Source organism: Zosterops lateralis (genome assembly GCF_965231275.1).
Source record: "Zosterops lateralis genome assembly, chromosome: 23".
NCBI classification, from domain to species: domain Eukaryota; kingdom Metazoa; phylum Chordata; class Aves; order Passeriformes; family Zosteropidae; genus Zosterops; species Zosterops lateralis.
The window spans coordinates 676,041-701,652 of record NC_139783.1 but is presented as its reverse complement, the minus strand read 5'-3'; the positions used below and the strand labels follow the sequence as shown (position 1 = coordinate 701,652).

At 44.8% G+C, this 25,612-nt stretch overlaps 3 protein-coding genes across 6 annotated transcripts in view; 2 read left to right on the top strand and 1 right to left on the bottom strand.

Moving 5' to 3' along the window:
* The window catches only part of CLASRP (CLK4 associating serine/arginine rich protein), a 33,524-nt gene extending 25,247 nt beyond the window's left edge, over positions 1–8,277 (top strand). Inside the window, exons 17-22 of one of the 4 annotated variants that reach the window (XM_083877238.1) lie at positions 378–438; positions 1,078–1,136; positions 2,361–2,407; positions 4,178–4,260; positions 5,579–5,603; positions 8,190–8,277. In XM_083877238.1, the coding sequence (XP_083733364.1) occupies positions 378–438; positions 1,078–1,136; positions 2,361–2,407; positions 4,178–4,260; positions 5,579–5,603; positions 8,190–8,232 (318 nt within the window). In that variant the 3' untranslated portion in view covers positions 8,233–8,277. Of the gene's footprint in view, positions 1–377; positions 439–1,077; positions 1,934–2,360; positions 2,408–4,177; positions 4,261–5,578; positions 5,604–8,189 lie in introns of those variants that run through there. The other 3 variants (XR_014591652.1, XM_083877237.1, XM_083877239.1) reach the window with 3 other exon arrangements.
* Positions 8,278–9,211: 934 nt separating this feature from the next.
* On the bottom strand, positions 9,212–12,558 carry GEMIN7 (gem nuclear organelle associated protein 7; the record flags this gene model as incomplete). Its single annotated transcript, XM_083877158.1, has 4 exons — positions 9,212–9,301; positions 10,507–10,795; positions 11,760–12,021; positions 12,366–12,558. 4 exons carry the CDS (start codon positions 12,556–12,558, stop codon positions 9,212–9,214), a joined length of 834 nt encoding a protein of 277 aa, XP_083733284.1.
* PPP1R37 (protein phosphatase 1 regulatory subunit 37) overlaps positions 12,557–25,612 on the top strand; it is a gene marked incomplete at its 5' end in the record, with an annotated part of 27,531 nt that continues 14,475 nt past the window's right edge. The window contains 7 exons of the mRNA XM_083877157.1: positions 12,557–12,716; positions 16,275–16,372; positions 17,367–17,412; positions 19,012–19,112; positions 21,224–21,343; positions 24,332–24,482; positions 25,213–25,368. Of these exons, the coding sequence (XP_083733283.1) occupies positions 12,557–12,716; positions 16,275–16,372; positions 17,367–17,412; positions 19,012–19,112; positions 21,224–21,343; positions 24,332–24,482; positions 25,213–25,368 (832 nt within the window). The remainder of the gene's footprint in view (positions 12,717–16,274; positions 16,373–17,366; positions 17,413–19,011; positions 19,113–21,223; positions 21,344–24,331; positions 24,483–25,212; positions 25,369–25,612) is intronic.

Genomic DNA, 25,612 nt, shown 5'->3' with positions numbered 1-25,612 from the left:
CCACATTTTCTCTGTTTTTCCCCATTTTTTTCCCGTTTTTCCCATTTTTTCCCAGATTTTCCTTTTTTTTTCTCCATTTTATCCTGGTTTTTCCCCAACTTTTCCTGGTTTTTCCCAGATTTTTGTGGTTTTTCCCCATTTTTTCCCAAATTTTTCCTTTTTTTCCCCATATTTTCTCATTTTTTCCCCATTTTCCCCCAAATTTTCCCCATTTTTCCCCAAATTTTCTCATTTTTTTCCCTCCCCATCCCAAATTTCCCCCAGAATTCCCGTCCTGGGTTTGGGTTTGGTGGGAAAAGGCTCCGGGGGGGGATTTTTGGGGTCCCTTTTCCCCTTTTTTTCCCTTTTTTCTGACCCAAAATCCCCATTTTTTGCAGCCCAAACTGACCCCGCAGGAGAAGCTCCGGCTCCGGATGCAGAAAGCTCTCAACAGGCAGTGTGAGCATCCCAAAATTCCCAAAAAAATCCCGAAAAAATCACAAAAAATCCCAAAATTCCAACCCCAAATCCAGCAGAATCCAGTCAGGGTCAGAATCTACAAAAATTCCCCCAAAATCCCCCAAAATTCCCCAAAATTCCGCAAAATTCCCCCCCAAAATTCAAAAAAATCCCCCCAAAAAATCCCCAAAATTCCCCCAAAATCCCTAAAATTCCCAAAAACCTCAAAATCCCCAAAAATCCCCAAAATCCCCCAAAATTCCCCCCAATATTCCCAAAAATTCCCAAAATTCCACCCTCAAATACCTCAAAATCCGCCCCAAAATTCAACTGGGATCAGAATTTCCCAAAATTTTCCCCCAAATTCCCAGAATTTCCCCCAAAATTCTCAAATTTTCCCCAAAATTCCCAGAATTCCCCCCAAAATTCCCAAATTTTCCCCAAAATTCCCAGATTTTGCCCCCCAAGTTCCTGGATTTTTCTCCCAAATTTCTGGAATTTCCCCCAAATTCTCAAATTTTTCCTCCAAAATTCCTGAATTTTCCCCCCTAATTATTGGAATTTCTCCCTAATTCTTGGATTTTCTCCAAATTCTTGGATTTTCCCCCCAAAAATTCCCAAATTTTCTGCTCCCCCCAGTCAAGGCGGACAAGAAAGCGGCGCAGGAGAAAATGCTGCAGCAGGAGCATGAGAGACAGGTGGGGAAAATGGGAAAAAAATGGGAAAAAAAATGGGAAAAAATGGAGAAAAAAATGGGGAAAAAATGGGATTTAATTGGGGTAAAAATGGGGAAAAAATGGGGGGAAAAATGGGGAAAAAATGGGATTGAATTGGGAGAAAAATGGGATTTAATTGGGAGAAAAATAGGGAAAAAATTGGATTTAATTGGGAGAAAAATAGGAAGAAAATGGGATTGAATTGGGAGAAAAATGGGATTTAATTGGGAGAAAAATGGGATTTAATTGGGGTAAAAATAGGAAAAATACGGATTTAATTGGGAGAAAAATGGGGAAAAATGGGATTTAATTGGGAAAATATGGGGGAAAAATGGGATAAACAAGAGATTTTATTGGGAGAAAAATAGGGGGAAAAATGTGATTTTATTTGGATAAAAATAGAAAAAAATATGGATTTAATTGGGAGAAAAATAGGCAAAAAAATGGGATTGAATTGGGATAAAAATGGAATTTAATTGGGAGAAAAATGGAGAAAAATGGAATTTAATTGGGAGAAAAATTGGGGAAAAATGGGATTTAATTGAGATAAAAATAGGAAAAAAATGGGTTTAATTGGGAGAAAAATAGAAAAAAATGGTATTGAATTGGCATAAAAATAGGCAAAAATGGGATTGAATTGGGATAAAAATGGGCTAAACCCAGGATTTAATAGGAATAAAAATGGGATAAAAATGGGATTTAATTGGGAAAAGATGGGAAAAAATGGGATAAACACAGGATTTAATTGGGAGAAAAATAGGGGGAAAAATGGGATTTAATTGGGGGAAAAATAGGAAAAAAATGGGATTTTAATTGGGATAAAAATGGGATGTAATTGGGATAAAGATAAGACAAACACGAGATAAACACGAGATTTAAGTGGAATAAGAAGAAGATAAAAATACAATTTAATGGGAATAAAAATAGGTTAAAAATGAGGTTTAAAAATTGGATAAAAAATGGAATTTAATTGGGATAAAAATAGGATCGAATTGAGATAAAAATGGGATTGAATTGGGATAAATAAACAGAATAAAACCAGGGTTTAATTGGATTTTAATTGGGATAAAACCAGATTGAATTGGGATAAAAATCTCCAGATTGAATTGGGATAAATAAGCAGAATAAAACCAGGATTTTATTGTGATTGAATTGGGATAAAAACTGGTTGAATTGGGATAAAAATCTCGGGATTTCTCTCCCCAGGAGCGCGAGGACGAGCTCCGCGCCATGGCCCGGAAAATCCGCATGAAGTAATTCCCAAAAACCCCCAAAAATCCCCAAAAATCCCCCTGAGCCCCTTTTCCCACCCCAAATCCTCCTTTTCCCAACCCTAAATTCCACTTTTCCCACCCCAAATTCTCCTTTTCCCACCCCAATCCCATTTTTCCCATCTTTTCCCATTTTTCTCATCCCACGTTTCCCATTTTTTCTGGTTTTCCCATCCCTTTCCCCATTTTCCTGGGGAATAATCTCATTTTTCCCATCCCTGATCCCTATTTTTTTTTTTCCTGGTCCCTTTTCCCATTTTTCTGGGTCCCCAATCCCATTTTTCTGGGTCACTGATCCCATTTTTCCATTTTCCAGGTCCCCAATCCCATTTTTCCCATCCCAATCCCATTTTTCCCCTTTTTCCCATTCCCTGATCCCGTTATTTTCCCAGTTGTTTTCCCAGACATTTCCCAATCCCTGATCCACCTTTTCCCATTTTTCCAAGGTCCCTGATCCCAATTTTTCCCATCCCCAATCCCATTTTTCCCAGTCCCTGATCCTGGTCTTTTCCCAGTTATTTCCCTGTCCCTGATCCTGTTTTTCCCAGTTATTTCCCATTTATTTCCCTGTCCCTGATCCCATTTTTCCCAGTTATTTCCCAGTCCCTGATCCCATTTTTCCCAATTATTTCCTGGTTCCTGATCCCATTTTTCCTGGTTATTTCCCATTTATTTCCCAGTTTTTTCCCATTTATTTCCCAGTGTTTTCCTGGTTATTTCCCTGTCCCTGACCCATTTTTTTCCCAGTTATTTCCCATTTTTTTTCCCAGTTGTTTTTTCCAGTCCCTGATCCCATTTTCCTGATCATTTTCTGGTTATTTCCATGTCCCTGATCCCATTTTTCCCAGTTGTTTTCCTGGTTGTTTCCGTGTCCCTGGCCTAGTTATTCCCAGTTGTTTTCCCATTTATTTCCCTGTCCCTCATCCCATTTTTCCCAGTTGTTTTCCCATTTATTTCCCTGTCCCTGACCCAGTTATTTCCCATTTATTTCCCATTTATTTCTCTGTCCCTGATCCCATTTTCCCCTGGTTGTTTTCCCATTTATTTCCCTGTCCCTGATCCCATTTTTCCTGGTTATTTTCCCAGTTATTTCCCAGTCCCTGATCCCATTTTCCTGGTTATTTTCCCAGTTGTTTTCCCTGTCCCTGATCCCATTTTTCCTGATAATTTCCTGGTTATTTCCATGTCCCTGACCCAGTTATTTCCCAGTTGTTTTCCTATTTGTTTCCCTGTCCCTGACCCGGCTGTTCCCAATTATTTCCCGGTTATTTCCTTGTCCCTGATCCCATTTTTCCCAGTTTTTTTCCCAGTTATTTCCCAGTTGTTTTCCCATTTATTTCCTGATCTCTGAGCTGGTTATTTCCCAGTTGTTTTCCCAATTATTTCCCTGTCCCTGACTCAGTTTTTTCCCAGTTGTTTTCCCAGTTATTTCCCGGTTATTTCCCATTTATTTCCTGGTTATTTCTGTGTCCCTGACTTGGTTATTTCCCGGTTATTTCCCTGTCCCTGATCCCATTTTCCCCAGTTGTTTTCCTGGTGTTTTCCCATTTATTTCCCATTTATTTCCCAGTTATTTCCCTGTCCCTGATCCCATTTTCCTGGTTGTTTTCCCAATTATTTCCCTGTCCCTGCTCCCATTTTCCCCAGTTCTTTTCCCGGTTGTTTTCCCAGTTATTTCCCATTTATTTCCGTGTCCCTGCTCCCATTTTTCCTGTTGTTTTCCTGATTATTCCCCGGTATTTTGGTTCCCAGGGAGCGCGAGCGCCGCGAGAAGGAGCGGGAGGAGTGGGAGCGTCAGTACAGCCGCCAGAGCCGCAGCCCCTCCCCACGACACGGTCTGAAAATGGCCCAAAATTCCCAAAAATCCCAAAATTCCCAAAGTTCCTGGGGCTCCCAGGGGTCCGGTCCTGAAGAATTCCAAAAATTCCCAAAGTTTTCAGGGCTCCAGTCCTGAGAAATTCACACAAAATTCCCCACAAAATTCCCCAAAAAATTTCCAAAGTTCCCAAAAAATTCCCAAAGTTTTCAGGGTTCCAGTCCTGAGAAATTCACACAAAATTCCCCACAAAATTCCCCAAAAAATTTCCAAAGTTCCCAAAAATTCCTAAAGTTCTCAAAGTTCCCAAAATTCCCCAAAGTTCCCAAAATTCCCAAAGTTCCCAGGGCTCCATGGGGTCCAGTCCTGAGGAATTCCCACAAAATTTCCCAAAGTTCCCAGAAATTCCCAAAATTCCCAAAGTTTCCAAAATTCCCCAAAGTTCCTGGGGTTCCCAGGGGTCCAGTCATGAGAAATTCCCACAAAATTCCCACAAAATTCCTCAAATTCCTAAAAAATTCCCCAAGTTCCCAAAGTTTCCAGGGCTTTGGGGGGTCTGGCCATGAGGAATTTCTCACAAAATTCCCCAAAATTCACAAAAAATTCACAAAAAATTCCGAAAGTTCCTGGGGCTCTGTGTGGTCTGGCCACGAGGAATTCCCACAAAATTCCCAAAAAAATTCCCAAAGTTCCAAAATTTCCCAAAATTCACAAAAATCCAGGAGCAATTCCTGCTTTTCCAGGGGTCATCAGGGTGGGGGAGGCAAAGGAAAGGGATTTTTGGTGGAAAAATGGGGAAAAAGTGGGAAAAAAGTGGGGAAATGGGAAAAAAAAGTGGAAAAAATGGAGGGAAATGGGAAAAAAAGTGGGAAAAATTTGAAAAAAAAAGTGGAAAAATGGAGGGAAATGGGGAAAAAAGTGGGAAAAGTGGGGAAAAATGGGAAAAAATGAAAAAAAAGGGGAAAAGGGGGAAAAAGTGGGAAAAAGGTGGGAAAAATGGGGTGAAAGTGGGAAAAATGGGGAAAAAATGGAAAAAAAGGGGAAAAGGTGGGAAAGAAGTGGGAAAATTTGGGATTTTGGGGGAGGCAAAGCCACGGGATTTTGGGGTGGAAAAATGCTGGAAAAATGGGGGGAAAAAGTGGGAAAAATGGGAAAAAAAGGGGGAGGAAAGTGAGGAAAAAAAATGGGAAAGAAGGGAAAAAATGGGGAAAAAAGGGGGGGAAGTGGGAAAAATGGGGAAAAAGTGGGAAAAAAAGTGGGAAAAATGGGGGAGAAAGTGGGAAAAAAGTGGGAAAATTGTGGATTTTTGGAGTTAACTGGAGCTGTTTGTCCCCCAGGTCGGGAGTACAGCTCCTCACGGAGGTACGGCCGCAATTCCCGGGATTTTCAGGAATTCCTGGAGATCCTGGGCTTGATCCAGCCCCGTTCCCTCATCCCAGAGATCCCAAATTTCCTCCAGTTCCAATTCCCAGCTCCCAGAGAATCCCAAATTTTCTCAGATTATTTCCCCATTCCCAGGTTTTTTTCCCCATTCCCAGATTTCCCCTTTCCCATTTTCCCTGTTCCCAGAGGATCCCACATTTCCCCATTCCCAGGTTTTTTCCCAGATTTTATTCCCATTTTCCCACAAATATTCCCCATTCCTAGATTTTCCCCCATTCCCAGATACTATTCCCAGATTTTCCCTCATTCCCAGATTTTATTCCCTCCTCAGGCACTCCTGGTCCCATTCCCGGAGCCCAGATTTTCCCATTCCCAGTTTATTTATTCCCAATTTTTATTCCCATATTTATTCCCATATTTTATTCCCATTCCCAGGTTTATTCCCATATTTATTTTATCCTCCCCAGGCACTCCCAGTCCCATTCCCGGAGCCTAGATTTCATTCCCAGATTTTATTCCCATATTTTATTCCCATTCCCAGTTTATTTATTCCCATATTTATTTTATTCCCCTTTCCCCAGGCACTCGCGGTCCCATTCCTGGAGCCCAGATTTTCCCATTCCCAGATTTTATTCCCATTCCCAGATTTTATTCCCAGTTTATTTATTCCCATATTTTATTCCCTCCCCAGGCCCTCGCGGTCCCATTCCCGGAGCCCAGATTTCATTCCCAGATTTTATTCCCATATTTTATTCCCTTTCCCAGTTTATTTATTCCCATATTTATTTTACCCTCCCCAGGCACTCTCGATCCCATTCCCAGAGCCCAGATTTCATTCCCAGATTTTCCCCCATTCCCAGATTTTATTCCCATTCCCAGATTTTATTCCCAGTTTATTTATTCCCAGATTTATTTTATTCCCCCAGGCACTCCCAGTCCCATTCCCGGAGCCCAGATTTTCCCATTCCCAGATTTTATTCCCATATTTTATTCCCATATTTTATTCCCATTCCCATATTTTATTCCCATTCCCAGTTTATTTATTCCCATATTTTATTCCCTCCCCAGGCACTCCGGGTCCCACTCCCAGAGCCCAGATTTTATTCCCATATTTTATTCCCATATTTTATTCCCATTCCCGTATTTTATTCCCATTCCCAGATTTTATTCCCAGTTTATTTATTCCCAGATTTATTTTATTCCCTCCCCAGGCACTCCCGGTCCCATTCCTGGAGCCCAGATTTCATTCCCAGATTTTATTCCCATATTTTATTCCCATTCCCAGTTTATTTATTCCCATATTTTATTCCTCCCCAGGCATTCCTGGTCCCATTCCTGGAGCCCAGATTTTATTCCCAGATTTTCCCCCATTCCCATATTTTATTCCCATTCCCAGATTTTATTCCCATTCCCCCAGGTTTTATTCCCAGATTTTATTCCCATTATTTTATTCCCCCCCAGGCACTCCCGGTCCCATTCCTGGAGCCCAGATTTTATTCCCATATTTTATTCCCAAATTTCATTCCCATTCCCAGGTTTTATTCCCATATTTTATTCCCATTCCCAGTTTATTTATTCCCATATTTTATTCCCATATTTTATTCCCATTCCCAGATTTTATTCCCAGTTTATTTATTCCCATATTTATTTTACCCTCCCCAGGCATTCCCGGTCCCATTCCCAGAGCCCAGATTTCATTCCCAGATTTTCCCATTCCCAGATTTTATTCCCATATTTTATTCCCGTATTTTATTCCCATTCCCAGTTTATTTATTCCCATATTTTATTCCCCCAGGCACTCTCGGTCCCATTCCCAGAGCCCAGATTTCATTCCCAGATTTTCCCCCATTCCCAGATTTTATTCCCATATTTTATTCCCGTATTTTATTCCCATTCCCAGGTTTATTCCCAGTTTATTTATTCCCAGATTTTCCCATTCCCAGGTTTATTCCCATATTTTATTCCCCTTTCCCCAGGCACTCCCGGTCCCATTCCCGGAGCCCAGATTTTATTCACATATTTTATTCCCATTCCCATATTTTATTCCCAGATTTTATTCCCATATTTTATTCCCATTCTCAGTTTATTTATTCCCATATTTTATTCCCTCCCCAGGCACTCCCGGTCCCACTCCCAGAGCCCAGATTTTATTCCCATATTTTATTCCCATTCCCGTATTTTATTCCCATTCCCAGATTTTATTCCCAGTTTATTTATTCCCATATTTATTTTATTCCCCCAGGCACTCCCAGTCCCATTCCCGGAGCCCAGATTTCATTCCCAGATTTTATTCCCATATTTTATTCCCTTATTTTATTCCCATTCCCAGATTATTTATTCCCATTATTTTATTTCCATTCCCAGATTTTATTCCCAGTTTATTTATTCCCAGATTTCCCCATTCCCAGTTTATTTATTCCCATATTTTATTCCCCTTTCCCCAGGCACTCGCGGTCCCACTCCCGGAGCCCAGATTTCATTCCCAGATTTTATTCCCGTATTTTATTCCCATTCCCAGATTTTATTCCCAGATTATTTATTCCCATATTTATTTTATTCCCCCAGGCATTCCCGGTCCCATTCCCGGAGCCCTCACTACCGGCACTGACCCCACGGGACACCCCAATAAACCCACGGGAAAATCCCAAACCCCAAACCTGGAACTGTCATCAGTGACCACGGGGAAAAGGGGGGAAAAAATGGGAAAAAAAAAACCGGAAAAAAAGGAGAGAAAAACAGAAAAAATTGGGGGGAAAAGTGGGAGAAAATGGAAAAAAAAAACCAGAAAAAATGGGGGGGAAAGTGGGGAAAAGGGAAAAAAAAAAAAAAAAACAGAAAAAGGGGGGAAAAGTAGAAAAAAAAATGGGGAAAAATACAGAAAAAAAGAAGAAAAAATACCAAGAAAAATGGGGGGAAGTTGGAAAAAAAGGAGAAAAAAAATCAGAAAAAGTGGGGGGAAAATGGAAAAAAAAAAAAAAGAAAAAAGAAAAAATAAGGAGTGAAAAGCAGAAGAAAAGGGGGGGAAAGTGGGAAAAAAGAAAAAAAAAAAGGGGGGGGAAAGTGGAAAAAAAACCAGAAAAAAGGGGGAAAATCAGAAGAAATGGGGGAAAAGTGGGAAAAAGGGAAAAAATAAAACAACAGAAAAAAGGAGCGAAAAGTGGGGGAAAAGGGGAAAAAAAAACCACACACACAGAAAAAAGGAGGGGAAAAAAAAAACAGAAAAAAGGAGGGAAAAAAACAGAAATAAAGGAGAGAAAACCAGAAAAAAAAAAAGGAGAAAAAGCCAGAAAAAAAGGGGAGAAAATAGGCGGAAAAAAAGCCAGAAAAAAAGAGAGGAAAAGTGAGAAAATCCCCCCAAAAATGGGGAAAAGGGGGAAAAAGTCTGGAAAAAAAAGGGGGAAAGGCCAGAAAAAAGGGGAGAAAAATCATTAAAAAACCCAGAAAAATGGTGTAGAAAAGCAGAAAAAAAATGGATTTATTCCCTCGGGGGCTCATTCCAGGGGGAAGGAGAATTCCAGGGGGATTTTCCAGGGGGATTCCAGGGGGAAGGAGAATTCCAGGGGGATTTTCCAGGGGAATTCCAGGGCTCATTCCAGGGGGAAGGAGAATTCCAGGATGTCCCCAGAGCGCAGCAAAGCCGCCCTCTGGATCCCCAGGGGCGTCTGCAGAGAATCCACCTGGGAAAACAAAAATACAGGGAAAAAAAGTTTAAAAAAAGTCAGGGAAAAGGGATGGAAAAGGCAGAAAAAAGGAGGGAAAGGCAGGGGGGAAATGGAGGGGGAGATTGAGGGGAAAATAAAAAATAAATAAAGGCAGGAAAGAGGGGAAGTTGGGGAAAATAAAAATTTTTTAAAAGCCAGAAAAAAAAAGGGGGGGGGGAAGTCAGAAAAAAGAGGAAAAAAAGATGGAATAAAGGGGGGGAAAAAAGCCAGGAAAAAAAAAAAAAAAAAAAAAAGGAAGAAAAACCGAATAAAGGGGCTGGAAAATCCAGAATAAAGATGAAAAAAAGCCAGAAGAAAAGGAGGGGGAAAGGCCAGAATAAATAGGGAAAAAAAGATGGAATAAAAGAGGGGGAAAAGCTAGAAAAAAGGAGGAAAAGCCAGAATAAAAGGGGGGAAATCCAGAAAAAAAGGGAGGGAAAACCAGGAAAGAAAAGGGAAAAAAAGCCAGAATAAAGAGGAAAAAAGCCAGAAAAAAAAAAATAGAATAAAGGGGGAGGGAAACGGAATAAAGGGGGGAAAAGCCAGAATAAAGGGGAAAAAAACAGAATAAAGAGGAAAAAAACAGAATAAAGAGGAAAAAATCCAGAATAAAGGGGAAAAGAGCCAGAATAAAGGGGAAAAGAGCCAGAATAAAGAAGAAAAAAAACAGAATAAAAAGGAAAAAAGCCAGAATAAAGGGGAAAAAATCCAGAATAAAGGGGAAAAGCCAGAATAAAGACGGAAAAAAAAAAAAAAAAAACAAAACCAGAATAAAGGGGAAAAGCCAGAAAAAAAGGGGGAAAGCCGGTGGGGGAAAAAAAGGAAAAAAGTCAGAGAAAAAAGGGAAGAAAAGCCAGGAAAAAAGGGAAAAAAAAAAAAAAAAAAGAAAAAAAAAAAAAGAAAAAAATTAAGATAAATAAATAAATAAAATAAAAAAATATAAAAAAAAAAAAGAAAAGAAAAGAAAAAAAAAACACAGAATAAAGGAGGCGAGGAGGGGGAAGCCAGAGAAAAAAGAGGGGAAATCCAGAAAAAAAAAGGGAAAAAGCCAGAATAAAAGGGGGAAAAAAAGCTAGAAAAAGGAGAGGAAAAAAAGGAAAAATGGGGAAAAAAAAAAAAAAAAAAAAAAAAAAAAAACCTGAAAAAATACCAGAAAAAAACCAAATAATTTTTGCTCTCACCTGTATGGTTCCGGAGTCCACATCGGCCGCCCCCAGCTCGGCGCGCACCCGGATCCCCCCCCAGAGGCGGAACCGGCCCGGGCGGCCCCGGGACCCCCCCAGGAGCCGCAGGAACCGCGCCCGGAGCTCGGCCCGGGCCCGCTGAGACCCCCGGCTGTGGGGGGAGGCCTGGGGGGAGGCCTGGGGGTCCTCCCGGGCCAGGGAAAAGCCCCGGCCCCCCGAGGTGTCCGGACCCCGCGGGAGGCGGAGGACCCCCACGGGAATAGGGATGGGGGCGGACATGGAGGGGCTGGGAATGGGGGAAATGGGGAAAAAATGGGGGGAGAAATCGAGAAAACAGGGGGGAAAATAGGGGAGAAATAGGGGGGGAAAGAGGGGGAGAAATGGGGGGAAAGGAGGGGAAATGGGGGGAAAATGGAGGGAAAAAAAGGAGGGGATGGGGAAAAAGGGGGGGAAATGAGGGGAAAAAAAGGGGAGAAATGGGGGGGGAAATGGGGGAAAAATAAGGGGGAAAAATAAGGGGAAAGGGAGGAAAGGAAGGGGGAAAATAAGGGGAGAAATGGGGGGAAAGATAAGGAGAAAATAAGGGGAGAAAAAGGGAAAAATAGGGAGAAAAAGAAGGGGAAAGGAGGGGGGGAAATGAGGGGAAAAGAGGGAGAAATAGGGGGAAAAAAGGGGAAAAAGAAGGGGGGAAGCGGGGGGAAAAAAGGGGGAGAAATAGGGGGAAAAAGAAGGAAGAAATGGAGAGGGAATGGGAAGAAATGGGGGGAAAATAAGGGGAAAAAGAAGGGGAGAAATGGAGGGAAAAATAAGGGGAAGAAATAGGGGGGAAAGGGGGAGAAATCGGGGGTGAAAGAGGGGGAGAAATGGGGAGAAAAGGGGAAGAAATAGGGGGAAAAGAAGGGGAAAGGGAGAGGAAATGGGGGGGAAATGGGGGGAAAAATAAGGGGAAAGGGGAAGAAATGGGGGGGAAGAAGAGGAGAAATGAGGGGGAAAGGGGAAAAAATGATGGGGGAAATAAGGGGAAAAAATGGGGAAAACAAGGGAAAAATGAGGGGAAAAAATAAGGGGAAGAAATGGGGGGGAAAGGGGAGAAAATGGGGGTTAAAAGAAGGGGAAAGGGGGAAAAAAAAAGAAGAGGTGAGTATTCCAAAGTGGTCCCGGTCCCATTCCCGGTCCCGGGTGGAATTCCCGGTCCCGGTCCCACCCGGGTCTCCCATTCCCGGTCCATTTCCCATTCCCGGTCCCGTTACCGGTGATGGATTTCCGGTGCTGCGGGGGATTCCCGGTTCCGGTCCCTGTCCCCTGTCCCGCTCCGGTCCCGTTCCAGGTTCCGTTCCTGGTCCTGCTCCGGTTCCAGGTCCCGTTCCGTGTCCCGGCCCGATCCGCTCCGGTCCCGTTCCAGGTCCGGTTCCAGGTCCCGTTCCGTGCCCCGGCCCGATCCGGTCCGGTCCCCACTCGTGTCCGGGCCGGGCCCCGCCGCCTCCGCTCCGCAGATTCGCCACCCCCGGGACCCTCCAGCCCCGCCACCACCGCATCGCCCTCCCCGCTCTCCCCTCACTCTTTTCCTTCCTTTCCCCTTCCTCTCACCCTCCTCTCCCTCTTCCCAAATTTTTTTTTTTTTTTTTTTCCCGGGGATTTTCCCGGTTTTTCCCCCAAAATCCTCCCCGGCCGTGACGAATCTGCCGCCGCTCCCTCCGCCCGCAGATTCGCCTCCGCAGATTCGCCACGGCCGCGGTGCCCCGGCTCGGCGCCTCCTCCTCGCCCTCCCCGCCATCCCTTCTCCTTTCCGCCGTTCCCCTCCACCTTTTTCCCCTCAGGGATTATTTTTTTTCCCCTCCGGTTCTCCCGGGAGTTGCCCGGCGGGGGCCGTGCCGAAAGTGCGGCGGTTTTGGGCCGTGGCGCGGGGCCGTTGCGGCGGCGGCGGCGGCGGCGGCTCCGCTCCCGGTGCCGCTCCCGGTGCCGCTCCCGGTTCCCGGGGGGCGCCTCCCTCGCTGCGGGGCGGCCCCCGAGGCTCCGGGCGATGCCCTGAAGCGCCGAGAGCTCCGCCATGGACGAGGCCGAGGCCGCAGCGGGGGAAGCGGCCCCGGCGGCCGCCGAGGCCTCGCCGGGGGACGGGCGGGGGAGGCCCGCGGCCAAGCGGGTGACGTTCCCCTCGGACGAGGACATCGTGTCCGGGGCCGTGGAGCCCAAGGACCCCTGGAGACACGGTGAGGGGACCGGGGGAGGACAGCGGGGACTGTGAGGGGATCGTGAGGGGAGAGAAGGAACCGGGAGGGGATCGTGAGGGGCCAGCGGGGACTGTGAGGGGACAGAGGGGATAGAAGGGACCGGGAAGGGACCGTGAGGGGATATCGGGGACTGTGAGGGGACTGAAGGGACCGTGAGGGGATAGAAGGGACCGGGAAGGGGCCCTGAGGGGATATCGGGGACTGTGAGGGGACAGAAGGGACTGTGAGGGGATAGAAGGGACCGGGAAGGGATCGTGAGGGGACTGAAGGGACCGTGAGGGGAGAGAAGGGACCGGGAAGGGGCCCTGAGGGGTCGTGAGGGGATAGAAGGGGGTCGTGAGGGGAAGGAGAGGACCGGGAGGGGACAGCGGGGTCTGTGAGGGGATCGTGAGGGAATGGAAGGGCCCGGGAAGGGACAGAGGGGACCAGGAGGGGATAGAAGGGACTGTGAGGGAAGAGAAGGGACTGTGAGGGGACAGAAGGGACCAGGAGGGGACAGAGGGGACCAGGAGGGGATAGAAGGGACTGTGAGGGGACAGAAGGGACTGTGAGGGGAGAGAAGAGACCGGGAAGGGACCGGGAAGGGGCCGTGAGGGGACAGAAGGGGTCGTGAGAGGACGGAGGGGACCTGGAGGGGTCAGAGGGGATTGTGAGGGGAGAGAAGGGAGCGGGAAGGGACCTGGAGGGGACCGAGGAGATTGTGAGGGGACAGCGGAGATCGTGAGGGGAGAGAAGGGAGCGGGAAGGGACCTGGAGGGGACCTGGAGGGGACAGAGGAGATTGTGAGGGGACAGAGGGGACCGCGAAGGGACAGAAGGGACTGTGAGGGGATAGAAGGGACAGAAGGGACCCGAAGGGGATCGTGAGGGGACAGTGAGGATCTGGAGAGAACAGCAAGGACTGTGAGGGGATAGAAAGGACCGAGAAGGAGCTGTGAGGGCACTGTGAGGGGACGGAGGGAATAGAAGCGACCGTGAGGGGATAGAAGGGACCAGGAGGGAAACGTGAGGGGATAGCGGGGATTGTGAGGGGATAGCGAGGACCGGGAGGGGACAGAGGGGACCGGGAGGAGATCGTGAGGGGATAGAAGGGACCGAGAGGGGACGGAGAGGACTGTGAGGGAACAGACAAGACTGTGAGGGGACAGAGAGGACTGGGAAGGGACCGGGAGAGGAGAACGAGGACTGTGAGGAGATAGAAGGGACCATGGAGGGACAGAGGGGACCGTGAAGGGACAGAAGGGACTCTGAGGGGGATAGAGGGAACTGTGAGGGGACAGCGAGGATTGTGAGGGGGATAGCAGGGACTGTGAGGGGACAGAGGGGACGGAAGGGACCCGAAGGGGACCGTGAGGGGACAGTGAGGATCTGGAGAGGACAGCGGGACTGTGAGGGGATAGAAAGGACCGAGAAGGGGCCCTGAGGGGACTGTGAGGGGATAGAAGGGACCATGAGGGGATAGAAAGGACCAAGAAGGGGACAGAAGGGACTGTGAGGGGACAGTGAGGATCTGGAGAGGACAGCGGGGACTGTGAGGGGATAGAAAGGACCGAGAAGGGGCCATGAGGGGACTGTGAGGGGATAGAAGGGACCATGAGGGGATAGAAAGGACCAAGAAGGGGACAGAAGGGACTGTGAGGGGACAGAAGACACAAGGAGGACCATGATGGGACAGTGGAGACTGTGAGGGGATTAAAAGGGGCCGAGAAGGGGCTGTGAGGGGACAGAAGGGACTGTGAGGGGATAGAAAGGACCATGAGGGGACAGAGGGAAAAGGTGGCTGAAGGAAGTGAAGGAGAATTCGGAACCAGCCTGGAAAGAGCCTCAAAACACGCCCAAAAACCACCCTGAAGGCAGCTCAAAAATCCCTCCAAAAACACCCCAAAAACCCAGCCTGTAAACAGCCCCAAAATAACCAGAATTTCCCCAAATCACCCCAAAACCAGCCAGAAAATGTCCCCAAAATACCTCAAAAAACCAGCCTGAAGGCAGCTGAAAAACCCCTCCAGATCATCCCAAAACCCGGCCTGTAAACAGCCCCAAAACACCCCAAAATCTGGCCTAAAAACAGACCCAAAACAGCCCCAGAATTCCCTCAAATCACCCCCAAAACCAGCCTAAAACCAACCTGAAAATGTCCCCAAAATATCCCAAAAATCAGCCTGAAAACAGCCCAAAAACTCTATGAAAACACCCCAAAATCTCTCTGAAAACATCCCCAAAATCTCTCTGAAAACAGCCCCAAAAACAGCCCCAAAGTGCCCTAAAAACACCCTTAAAATGTCCCAAAATTGCCCCAAAACCAGGAATTTTTGGGATCCAAGGAGGATTTTTGGGATCCAAGGAGGATTTTTGGGATCTAAGGTGGATTTTTGGGATCTAAGGTGGATTTTTTGGGATCTAAGAAGGATTTTGGGGATCTAAGGAGGATTTTTTAGGATCTAGGGAGGATTTTTGGGATCCAAGGATGATTCTTTTTGGATCCAAAGAGGATTTTTCGGATCCAAGGAGGATTTTTGGGATTTTTTCCCATTTTTTTCCTGCCCCCCCCCGATCCCCAGCTCAGATTTCCTCCCGTGAGGCCTCGGGAATGTTCATTAATTATTCCTGACTTTAATTGGGATTCAATTTCAGGATCCAATTCCAGTCTCACATTCCTGGTGTTTCTTTCCCTAAAAAAAAAATCTCAAATTTTTGGGGTGGGATCCCAAAATCCCAAATCCAGAGGGGGGTGGGAAAAACCCTGGAAAAAGGAAAAGATCTCTTGGTTTATTCCCTTCCCCAAAACTCCCAAAATTTCCTTTTCCAGCCCTTTCCCATCACTTTTCCATCCCTTTCCCACCTTTTTTCCATATTTTTTTTCTAATTTTCCCACCCTTTTTTCATCCCTTTTCCCACCTTTTTTCCCCCATTTTTCCATCCTTTTCCCACCTTTTTTCCATTCTTTTTTTTGTCCCTTTCCCCCTATTTTTCCACCCCTTTTCTCACCTTTTCCCACCTTTTTTCCATCTTTTTCTTCCCTTTTCCAGCCCTTTCCCCACCCCTTTTCCATATTTTTTCCCCTTTCTTCCCCTTTTTTCCATCTTTTTTCCCCCCATTTTCTACCCCTTTTCCATCCCTTTTTTTCCCCTTTTCCCAACTTTTTTCCATCCTTTTTTTCTCCTTTCCCCCCCATTTTTCCACCCTTTCCCACCCGTTTTCCCACCTTTTTTCCATCCTTTTTTCTCCATTTTCCCATCCCTTTTCCCACCCTTTTTTCATCCCTTTTTTCCCTATTTTTTCCCTCATTTTTCCATCTTTTTTTCCCCTTTTCCCATCCTTTTTCCATCCCTTTTTTCCCTTTTTCCCCCCTTTTCCCATCCCTTTTCCCACCCTTTTTTCATCCCTTTTTTCCCCTTTTTCCCCCCTTTTTTCCCCCGTTTTCCCACCATTTTTCCATCTTTTTTCCCCCCTATTTCCCCACCTTTTCCCCACCCTTTCCCCTATATTTTTTCCCTTTTTCCCCCCAATTCCTGACGTTTTTCCCCGTGTTTTGCAGCCCAGAACGTGACAGTGGAGGAGGTTGTGGGCGCCTATCGCGAGGCCTGTCAGAAACTCAACTGCCGCCACATCCCCAAACTGCTGCGCCAGATCCAGGTCATTCTGCAGCCCCAAATCCTCAATTTCCTACCCAAAAAAATCCATTTATTTCTGTGTTTTACCCTCAAAAAAAAATCCCCTTTTTTTTCTGTGTTTCCAGCCCAAAAAAATCCCTTTTTTCCCCCCAAAATTTCCCTTTTTTCCTGCAAAAAAATCCCATTTTTCCCACCAAAATTCCCTTTTTTTTCTGAAAAAAAAATCCCATTTTTCCCCCAAAATTCCCTTTTTTCTGCAAAAAAAATCCCATTTTTTCCCACCAAAATTCCCTTTTTTTTTCCTGCAAAAAAATCCCATTTTTCCCCCCAAAATTCCCTTTTTTCTGCAAAAAAATCCCATTTTTCCCACCAAAATTCCCTTTTTTTTCCTGCAAAAAAATCCCATTTTTCCCCAAAAATTCCCTTTTTTTCCTGCAAAAAAATCCCATTTTTCCCCCAAAATTCCCTTTTTTTCTGCAAAAAAATCCCATTTTTCCCCCCAAAATTCCCTTTTTTCTGCAAAAAAATCCCATTTTTCCCCCCAAAATTCCCTTTTTTTCTGAAAAAAAAATCCCATTTTTCCCCCCAAAATTCCCTTTTTCCTGCAAAAAAATCCCATTTTTCCCACCAAAATTCCCTTTTTTTCTGCAAAAAAAATCCTGGTTTTTCTGCATTTCCGGCCCAAAAATTCCCATTTTTTTCTGTATTTTTTCCCAAAAAAATTCCTGATTTTTCTGCATTTCTAGACCAGAAAAATCCCGTTTTTTTCTCTGTTTCCAGCCCAAAAAAAATCCCATTTTTTTCTGTGTTTTTCCTCTCAAAGAAATCCCATTTTTTCTGTGTTTTACTCTCAAAAGATCCCATTTTTTTCTGTGCTTTTCCCCTCAAAGAAATCCCACTTTTTCTGTGTTTTCCCCCCCCAAAAATCCTGATTTTTCTACATTTCCAGCCCTAAAAATTCCCATTTTTTCTATGTTTTCCCCTCAAAAAATTCCCTTTTTTTCTGTATTTTCCAGGAATTGGAGGATTTGGCTCCCAGGATCGACTGTTTGGACCTCAAGGGTGAGAATTCCTTTTCCAATTAATTTTCCAGCTTTTTTCCAACCATTTTTTCATCCTTTTTCCAGTTTTTTTCCATCCCTTTTTCAGCCCCTTTTCCCGAGGAAATTCCCAGCTGGGAATGAACCAAAATTTGGGAATTTTAAATTTTTTTTCTCCTCCCCTATAAAAAAAAGGGCTCAAATTTTCTGGGAAATATTTCTGGATCTGAGGTGGAAATTCCTCAGGAATTTCTTGAGAATTTCTCGGGAAATTCTTGGGAATTCCTCAGGAATTTCTTGGGATTTTCTCAGGATTTTCCCAGGAATATCTGAGGAATTTCTTGGGATTTTCTCAGGAATTTCTCAAGAATTTCCCAGGAATTTTTTGGGAATTCCTGAGAATTTTCTCAGGATTTTTTCAGGAATTTTACAAGAATTCCCCTGGAATTTCCCAGGAATTCTGGTGCCCTTTCCGGGTTTTCCCCTCCCCATTCCCTTTTTTTTTTCCCCAGGAGTTTCCAGGTTTTTCCCTCCCCATTCCCGTTTTTTTCCAGGAATTCCAGCACCCATTCCCAGTTTTTCCTTCCCCATTCCCGTTTTTCCCCAGGAATTCCCTGTTTTTCCTTCCCTATCCCCATTTTTCCAGGAATTCCCAGTTTTCCCCAGGAATTTCCAGGTTTTTCCTTCCCTATTCCCATTTTTTCCCAGGAATTCCAGGGCCCTTTCCCTCTTTTCCCTTCCCCATTCCCATTTTCCCCAGGAATTCCCATTTTTCCCTTCCCCATTCCCATTTTTTTCCAGGAATTCCAGAGCCCTTTCCCTTTTTTCCTCTCTCCATTCCCATTTTCCCCTCCCCATTCCCATTTTTCCCTTCCCCATTCCCTGTTTTCCCCTCCGATTCCTTTTTTTTTCCCAGGAATTCCCTGTTTTCCTCTCTCCATTCCAAGTTTTCCCCAGGAATTCCCATTTTTCCCCAGGAATTCCCTGGTTTTTTTCCCCCTCCCCATTCTCACTTTTCCCCTCCCCATTTCCTCTTTTTTCCCAGGAATTCCCAGTTTTCCCTTCCCCATTCCTGTTTTTTCCCAGGAATTCCGGGGCCCTTTCCCTATTTTCCCTTCCCCATTCCCATTTTCCCCAGGAATTCCCAGTTTTCCCCAGGAATTTCCAGGTTTTTCCTTCTCCATTCCCATTTTTTTCCAGGAATTCCAGGGCCCTTTCCCTCTTTTCCCCTCCCCATTCCCATTTTTCCCCAGGAATTCCATGTTTCCCCCTCCCCATTCCCAGTTTTTCCCTCCCCATTCCCAGTTTTCCCCAGGAATTCTGTATTTTCCCCAGGAATTCCCATTTTTCCCTCTCCATTCCTGTTTTTTTTTTTCCCAGGAATTCCCTGTTTTTTTTCCCCTCCCCATTCCCATTTTCCTCCAGGTATTCCTTATTTTCCCCTCCCCATTCCCATTTTTTCCCCAGGAATTCCCAGTTTTTCCCTCCCCATTTCCTCTTTTTTCCCCAGGAATTCCCATTTTTCCCCAGAAATCCTGTGTTTTCCTCTCCCTATTCCCTCCAGGAATTCCTATTTTTCCCCAGGAATTCCCATTTTTCCCCATTATTCCCATTTTTCCAGGAGAGAAGTTGGATTACCGGGCGTGTGAGGCGATGGAGGAAATTTTCAAACGGCTCCAGTTCAAACTGCTCGACCTGGAACAGACCAGCCTGGACGAGGACGTGAGTCGCCCCAAAAATCACCTGGGAATGGGGGTTTTTTTTGGGAATTTGGGGAAATTTTTTGGGGAATTTTTTGGGAATTTTGGGGGGATTTTTGGAAAATTTTTGGACATTTTTTGGGATTTTTTTTGGAATTTTTTTGGAATTTTTTTTTAAATTTTTTTGGGAAATTTTTGTGAATTTTTTTCGAATTTTTTTGGGAATTTTTGTGATTTTTTGAGGAATTTTTGGGATTTTTTTAAGGAATTTTTGTGAATTTTTGGGGAATTTTTGTGAATTTTTTTTGGAATTTTGGAGGGATTTTTTTGGAATTTTTGGGGAATTTTCGTGGTTTTTTTTTTAATTTTTGGGAAATATTTGAGAAATTTTGGGAATTTTATGGGATTTCTTTTGGGGAATTTTGGGGGTTTTTATGATTTTTTTTGGAATTTTTGGGGGAATTTTGTGAGGATTTTTTGGAATTTTTTTGGGAATTTTTTGGGATTTTTTGGGGGGAATTTTTTGGGGATTTTTTTTTTTTAATTTTTTTGGGGAATTTTTATGAATTTTTATGAAATTTTTGGGAATTTTTTGGGGAAATTTTGTGAGGATTTTTTTGGGAATTTTTGGGTGATTTTTTTTTCTTTTTTTCTTTTTTTTTGGGGGGGGTAATTTTGGGGATTTTTTTTTTAATTTTTGAGAAATTTTTTTGAATTTTTGGGAATTTTGGGGGGATTTTTTGGAATTTTTTGAATTTTTTTTTTTTTTAATTTTCAGGGATTTTCCCAGGATTTTTCCGAGATTTTTTTTTGAGATTTTTGTAGGACTTTTCCCCGTATTTTCCCCATGATTTCCCCATAATTCCCCCATGATTTCCCCCATAATTTCCCCACAATTTCCCCATTATTTTCCCCATAATTTCCCTGGATTTTCCCCATAATTTCCCCACAATTCCCCATTATTTTCCCCACAATTTCCCCATTATTTTCCCCATAATTTCCCTGTATTTTCCCTGTATTTTTCTCATAATTTTCCTATAATTTTCCTATTATTTTCTCCATAATTTTCCCTGTATTTTCCCCATAATTTCCCTGTATTTTCCCCACAATTTCCCCATTATTTCCCCCACAATTTCCCTGTATTTTCCCCACAATTTCCCCACAATTTCCCCATAATTCCCCCATAATTTCCCCACAATTTCCCTGTATTTTCCCCATTATTTTCCCCATAATTTCCCTGGATTTTCCCCATAATTTCCCCATAATTTTCCCATAATTTCCCTGTATTTTCCCCATAATTCCCCCACAATTTCCGCATTATTTTCCCCATATTTTCCCTTTATTTTTCTATTATTTTCCCCATGATTTTCCCTGTATTTTCCCCATAATTTCCCCACAATTCCCTCACAATTTCCCCATAATTCTCCCACAATTTCCCCGTAATTCCCCCACTATTTCCCCATTATTTTCTCCACAATTCCCCCACAATTCCCCTGTATTTTCCCCACTATTTCCCCATTATTTTCCCCATAATTTCCCCATAATTCCCCATAATTTCCCCATAATTCCCCCACTATTTCCCCATTATTTTTTCCACAATTCTCCCACCATTTCCCTGTATTTTCCCCATAATTTCCCCATAATTCCACCACAATTTCCCCACAATTTCCACATAATTCCGCCATAATTTCCCCATAATTCCCCCATGATTTCCCCCATAATTCCCCCACAATTTCCCTGTATTTTCCCCATTATTTCCCCCATAATTTCCCTGTATTTTCCCCATAATTTTCCCTGTATTTTCCTTGTATTTTCCCTGTATTTTCCTATAATTTCCCCATTATTTTCCCCATAATTTCCCTGGATTTTCCCCATAATTTCCCCATTATTTTCCCCATAATTTCCCTGTATTTTTCCCACAATTTCCCTGTATTTTCCCCATTATTTTCCCCATAATTCCCCTGGACTTTCCCCGCTATTTCCCCATTATTTTCTCATAATTTCCCTGTATTTTCCCCATAATTTTCCCCATAATTTTCCTATTATTTTCTCCATAATTTCCCTGTATTTCCCCCACTATTTCCCCATAATTTCCCCCCTAATTCCCTGTATTTTCCCCCCTCTGTCCCCCAGGGAGCGTCGGCTCTGTTTGACATGATCGAGTACTACGAGTCGGCCACTCACCTCAACATCGCCTGCAACAAACACCTGGGGGCCCGGGGCTGGCAGGCTGCTGCCCACATGATGAGGAAGGTGAGAATTCCCAAAAATTCCCAAAGTTCCAGAGGCTTTTCCCAAAAAATTCCCGCGATTTTTGAGGGTTTTTCCCAAAATTTCTGAGTTTTTCCCCAAAATTCCTGAATTTTCGCCGAATTTTTCAACATTCCCGAAGGTTTTCGTAGCCTGGGGAGGGTCAGGCTGCTGCCCACATGATGAGGAAGGTGAGAATTCCCAAAAATTCCAGAGAATTCCCAAAATTCCTGAGGGTTTTCCCCAAAAAAAATCCCAAAATTCCCGAGATTTTTCCCGAATTTCTGAGTTTTTCCAAAATTTTTGGACATTCCCGAAGGTTTTCGTAGCCTGGGGAGGGGCTCAAGTGATGAGGAAGGTGAGAATTCCCAAAATTCCTGAGGGTTTTCCCAAAAAAATCCCCAAAATTCCTGAAGTTTTTCCCAAAACTCCCAAAATTCCTGAGGATTTTCCCAAAAAAAATCCCCAAATTCCTGAGGTTTTTTTCCCCAAATTCCTGAGTTTCCCCTGAGTTTTTGCCATTCCCCATTATCCCAAAAAACAAAGAGTTAATTAAGCCCAACAAAGGCTTAATTACTCCAACAAAGGGTTAATTAACCCAAACAAAGAGTTAATTAATCCCAACAAAGGGTTAATTTACCCCACAAAGGGTTAATTTACCCCAACAAAAGGTTAATTATTCCCAACAAAGGGTTAATTATTCCCAACAAAGGGTTAATTTACCCCACAAAGGGTTAATTAACCCAAACAAAGAGTTAATTACCCAAACAAAGGGTTAATTTACCCCACAAAGGGTTAATTTACCCCAACAAAAGGTTAATTATTCCCAACAAAGGGTTAATTATTCCCAACAAAGAGTTAATTTACCCCACAAAGGGTTAATTTACCCCCAACAAAGGGTTAATTACCCCCAACAAAGGGTTAATTTACCCCACAAAGGGTTAATTACACAAACAAAGGGTTTATTATTCCCAACAAAGGGTTAATTACCCCCAACAAAGGGTTAATTTACCCCACAAAGGGTTAATTTACCCCACAAAGGGTTAATTATTCCTTTGGGTTCGTTAATTACCCCACTAATTATCCCACTAATTACCCCGAGGTGTTTCCGGGGTGTTCCCAATTCTTTCCCAACTCCTCATTTCCCTTTGGGCCCTCCCAGGGCTTGGAATTGTTTGGGAATTTTTTTGGGATTTTTTGGGAATTGTTTGGGGATTTTTCAGGAATTTTTTTTGGGGAATTTTCAGGAATTTTGGGGGGAATTTTTTGGGGATTTTTTGAGGATTGTTTGGGGATTTTTTGGGAATTTTTGGGGAATTTTTTTAATTTTTCAGGGATTTTTTGGCAATTTTTTAAGAATTCTTTGTGAATTTTGGTGGGATTTTTGAGGATATTTTGGGAATTTTTTTGGGAATTTTTTGGGATTTTTTGCGGATTTTTTGGGAATTTTGGGGGAATTTTTGGGGGGATTCTTTGGGAATTTTTCTCAAATCCCATTTTTTCCCATTCCCAGCTCTCTGCAGTCCCTGGGACTGTCCTAATCCCAAACCCCATTCCCAAATCCCACATTTTGTCCCCTGAGGACCCCAAAATCCCATTTTTGGCCTCTCAAATCCCATTTTTCCCCCCAGACGAGCTACCTGGGGTGGTTCAGAACCCCAAATCCCAATCCCAAATCCCAAATCCAACCCCAAAATCCCATTTTTCCCCCAGACGAGCTGCCTGCAGTACCTGGGACACTCAGGATCCCAAATATCAATCCCAAAATCCCATTTTTGGCCTCTCAAACCCCATTTTTTGTCCCCTAAAAACCCCAAAATCCCCTTTTTTTCCCCCAGACGAGCTGCCTGCAGCCCCTGGAGTGGTTCAGAACCCCAAACCCCAATCCCAAATCCCATTTTTGGCCTCTCAAATCCCAATTTTTCCCCCCAGACGAGCTGCCTGCAGTACCTGGGACACTCAGGGATCCCAAATCCCAATCCCAAATCCCAAATATCAACCCCAAAATCCCATTTTTAGCCCCTCAAACCCCATTTCTCCCCCCAGACGAGCTGCCTGCAGTACCTGGGGTGGTTCAGAACCCCAAATCCCAATCCCAAAACCCATTTTTGGCCTCTCAAACCCCATTTTTTGTCCCCTAAAAACCCCAAAATCCCCTTTTTTTCCCCCAGACGAGCTGCCTGCAGTACCTGGGGTGGTTCAGAACCCCAAACCCCATTCCCAAATCCCATTTTTGGCCCCTCAAACCCCATTTTTTCCCCCAGACGAGCTGCCTGCAGTACCTGGGACACTCAGGGATCCCAAATCCCAATCCCAAATCCCAAATATCAACCCCAAAATCCCATTTTTAGCCCCTCAAACCCCATTTCTCCCCCCAGACGAGCTGCCTGCAGCCCCTGGGGTGGTTCAGAACCCCAAACCCCATTCCCAAATCCCATTTTTTGTCCCCTAAAACCTCCAAATCTCCCCTTTTCCCCCCAGACGAGCTGCCTGCAGTCCCTGGGGTGGTTCAGAACCCCAAATCCAACCCCAAATCTCCCATTTTTCCCCCAGACGAGCTGCCTGCAGTACCTGGGGTGGTTCAGAACCCCAAATCCCAATCCCAAACCCCATTTTTGGCCTCTCAAACCCCATTTTTTGTCCCCTAAAAACCCCAAAATCCCCTTTTTTTCCCCCAGACGAGCTGCCTGCAGTACCTGGGACACTCAGGATCCCAAATATCAATCCCAAACCTCACATTTTGTCCCCTAAAGACCCCAAATCTCCCATTTTCTCCCCCCAGACGAGCTGCCTGCAGTTCCTGGGGAGGATCAGAATCTCTCCAGATCCCAAATATCAATCCCAAATCCAACCCCAAATCTCCCATTTTTCCCCCAGACGAGCTGCCTGCAGTACCTGGGCTGGTTCAGAACCCCAAATCCCAATCCCAAAATCCCAAATCCCAATCCCAAACCCCATTTTTGGCCTCTCAAACCCCATTTCTCCCCCCAGACGAGCTGCCTGCAGTACCTGGACGCGCGGGGCTCTCCCCTCCTGGATCACTCGGCCCCGTTCGTGGCGCGGGCGCTCAGGATCAGCAGCAGCCTCGTGGTTCTGCACCTGGAGAGCACCTCCCTCTCCGGGAGGCCCCTCATGCTGCTGGGTCAGTCAAAGGGATAAATTCCCACCCAAAAATAAATTAAAATAATCCTGGGAGGGGTTTGGGGGAGGTGGGGAGGGGGTTTGGGGAAGATTTGGGGGGGTTTGGAGGGTTTGGGAAGGAGATTTTTGGGATTTTGGCTCAAATCTGGAGGTTTTCGGGAAGTTGGGAAGGAGATTTATGGGGTTTCAGCAAAAATTTGGGGATTTTTGGGGGGTTTGGGGAGGTGGGGAGGAGTTTTTTGGGGTTTTGGAAAATATTTGGGGGGGTTTGGAGGTTTTGGAAGGAGGTTTATGGGGTTTTGGCAAAAATCTGGGGATTTTTGGAGGTTTTTGGGAGTTGGGAAGGAGATTTCTGGGATTTTTTCCTCCGTTTCCCCTCAATTCTCCCCATTTTCCCCTCCATTTTCCCCTCCATTTCTCCCCTTCTCCCCTCCATTTTTCCATCCAATTTTCCCCCCATTTTTTCCATTTTTCCATCCAATTTTCCCATTTTCCCCTCCATTTTCCCCTCCATTTTCCCCTCCATTTTCCCCTCCATTTTCCCCATTTTTCTATCAATATTTCCGCCCATTTTTCTCATTTTCCCCTCCATTTTCCCCCCAATTTCCCTCCATTTCCCCTCCATTTTCCCCTCAATTTCTCCCCATTTTCCCCTCATTTCCCCCCATTTTCCCCTCAATTTCTCCCCATTTTCCCCTCATTTTTCCTGTATTTCCCCCCACATTTTGCAGCCACAGCGCTGAAGATGAACGTGACTCTGCGGGAGCTTTACCTGGCCGACAACAAACTGAACGGGCTGCAGGACTCGGCCCAGCTGGGGAACCTCCTGAAATACAACAGCTGCCTGCAGCTGCTGGACCTGCGCAACAACCACCTCATGGACTCGGGTTTGTACTGGGCTTTACTGGTGTTTACTGGGGTTTACTGGTGTGTACTGGGAGTGCTGGGGATACTGGTGTGTGCTGGGAATGGGGCCCTGCAGCTGCTGGACCTGCGCAACAACCACCTCATGGACTCTGGTCTGTACTGGTGTTTACTGGTGTTTACTGGGGTTTACTGGGGTTTACTGGGGTTTACTGGGGATACTGGTGTGTGCTGGGAATGGGCCCTGCAGCTGCTGGACCTGCGCAA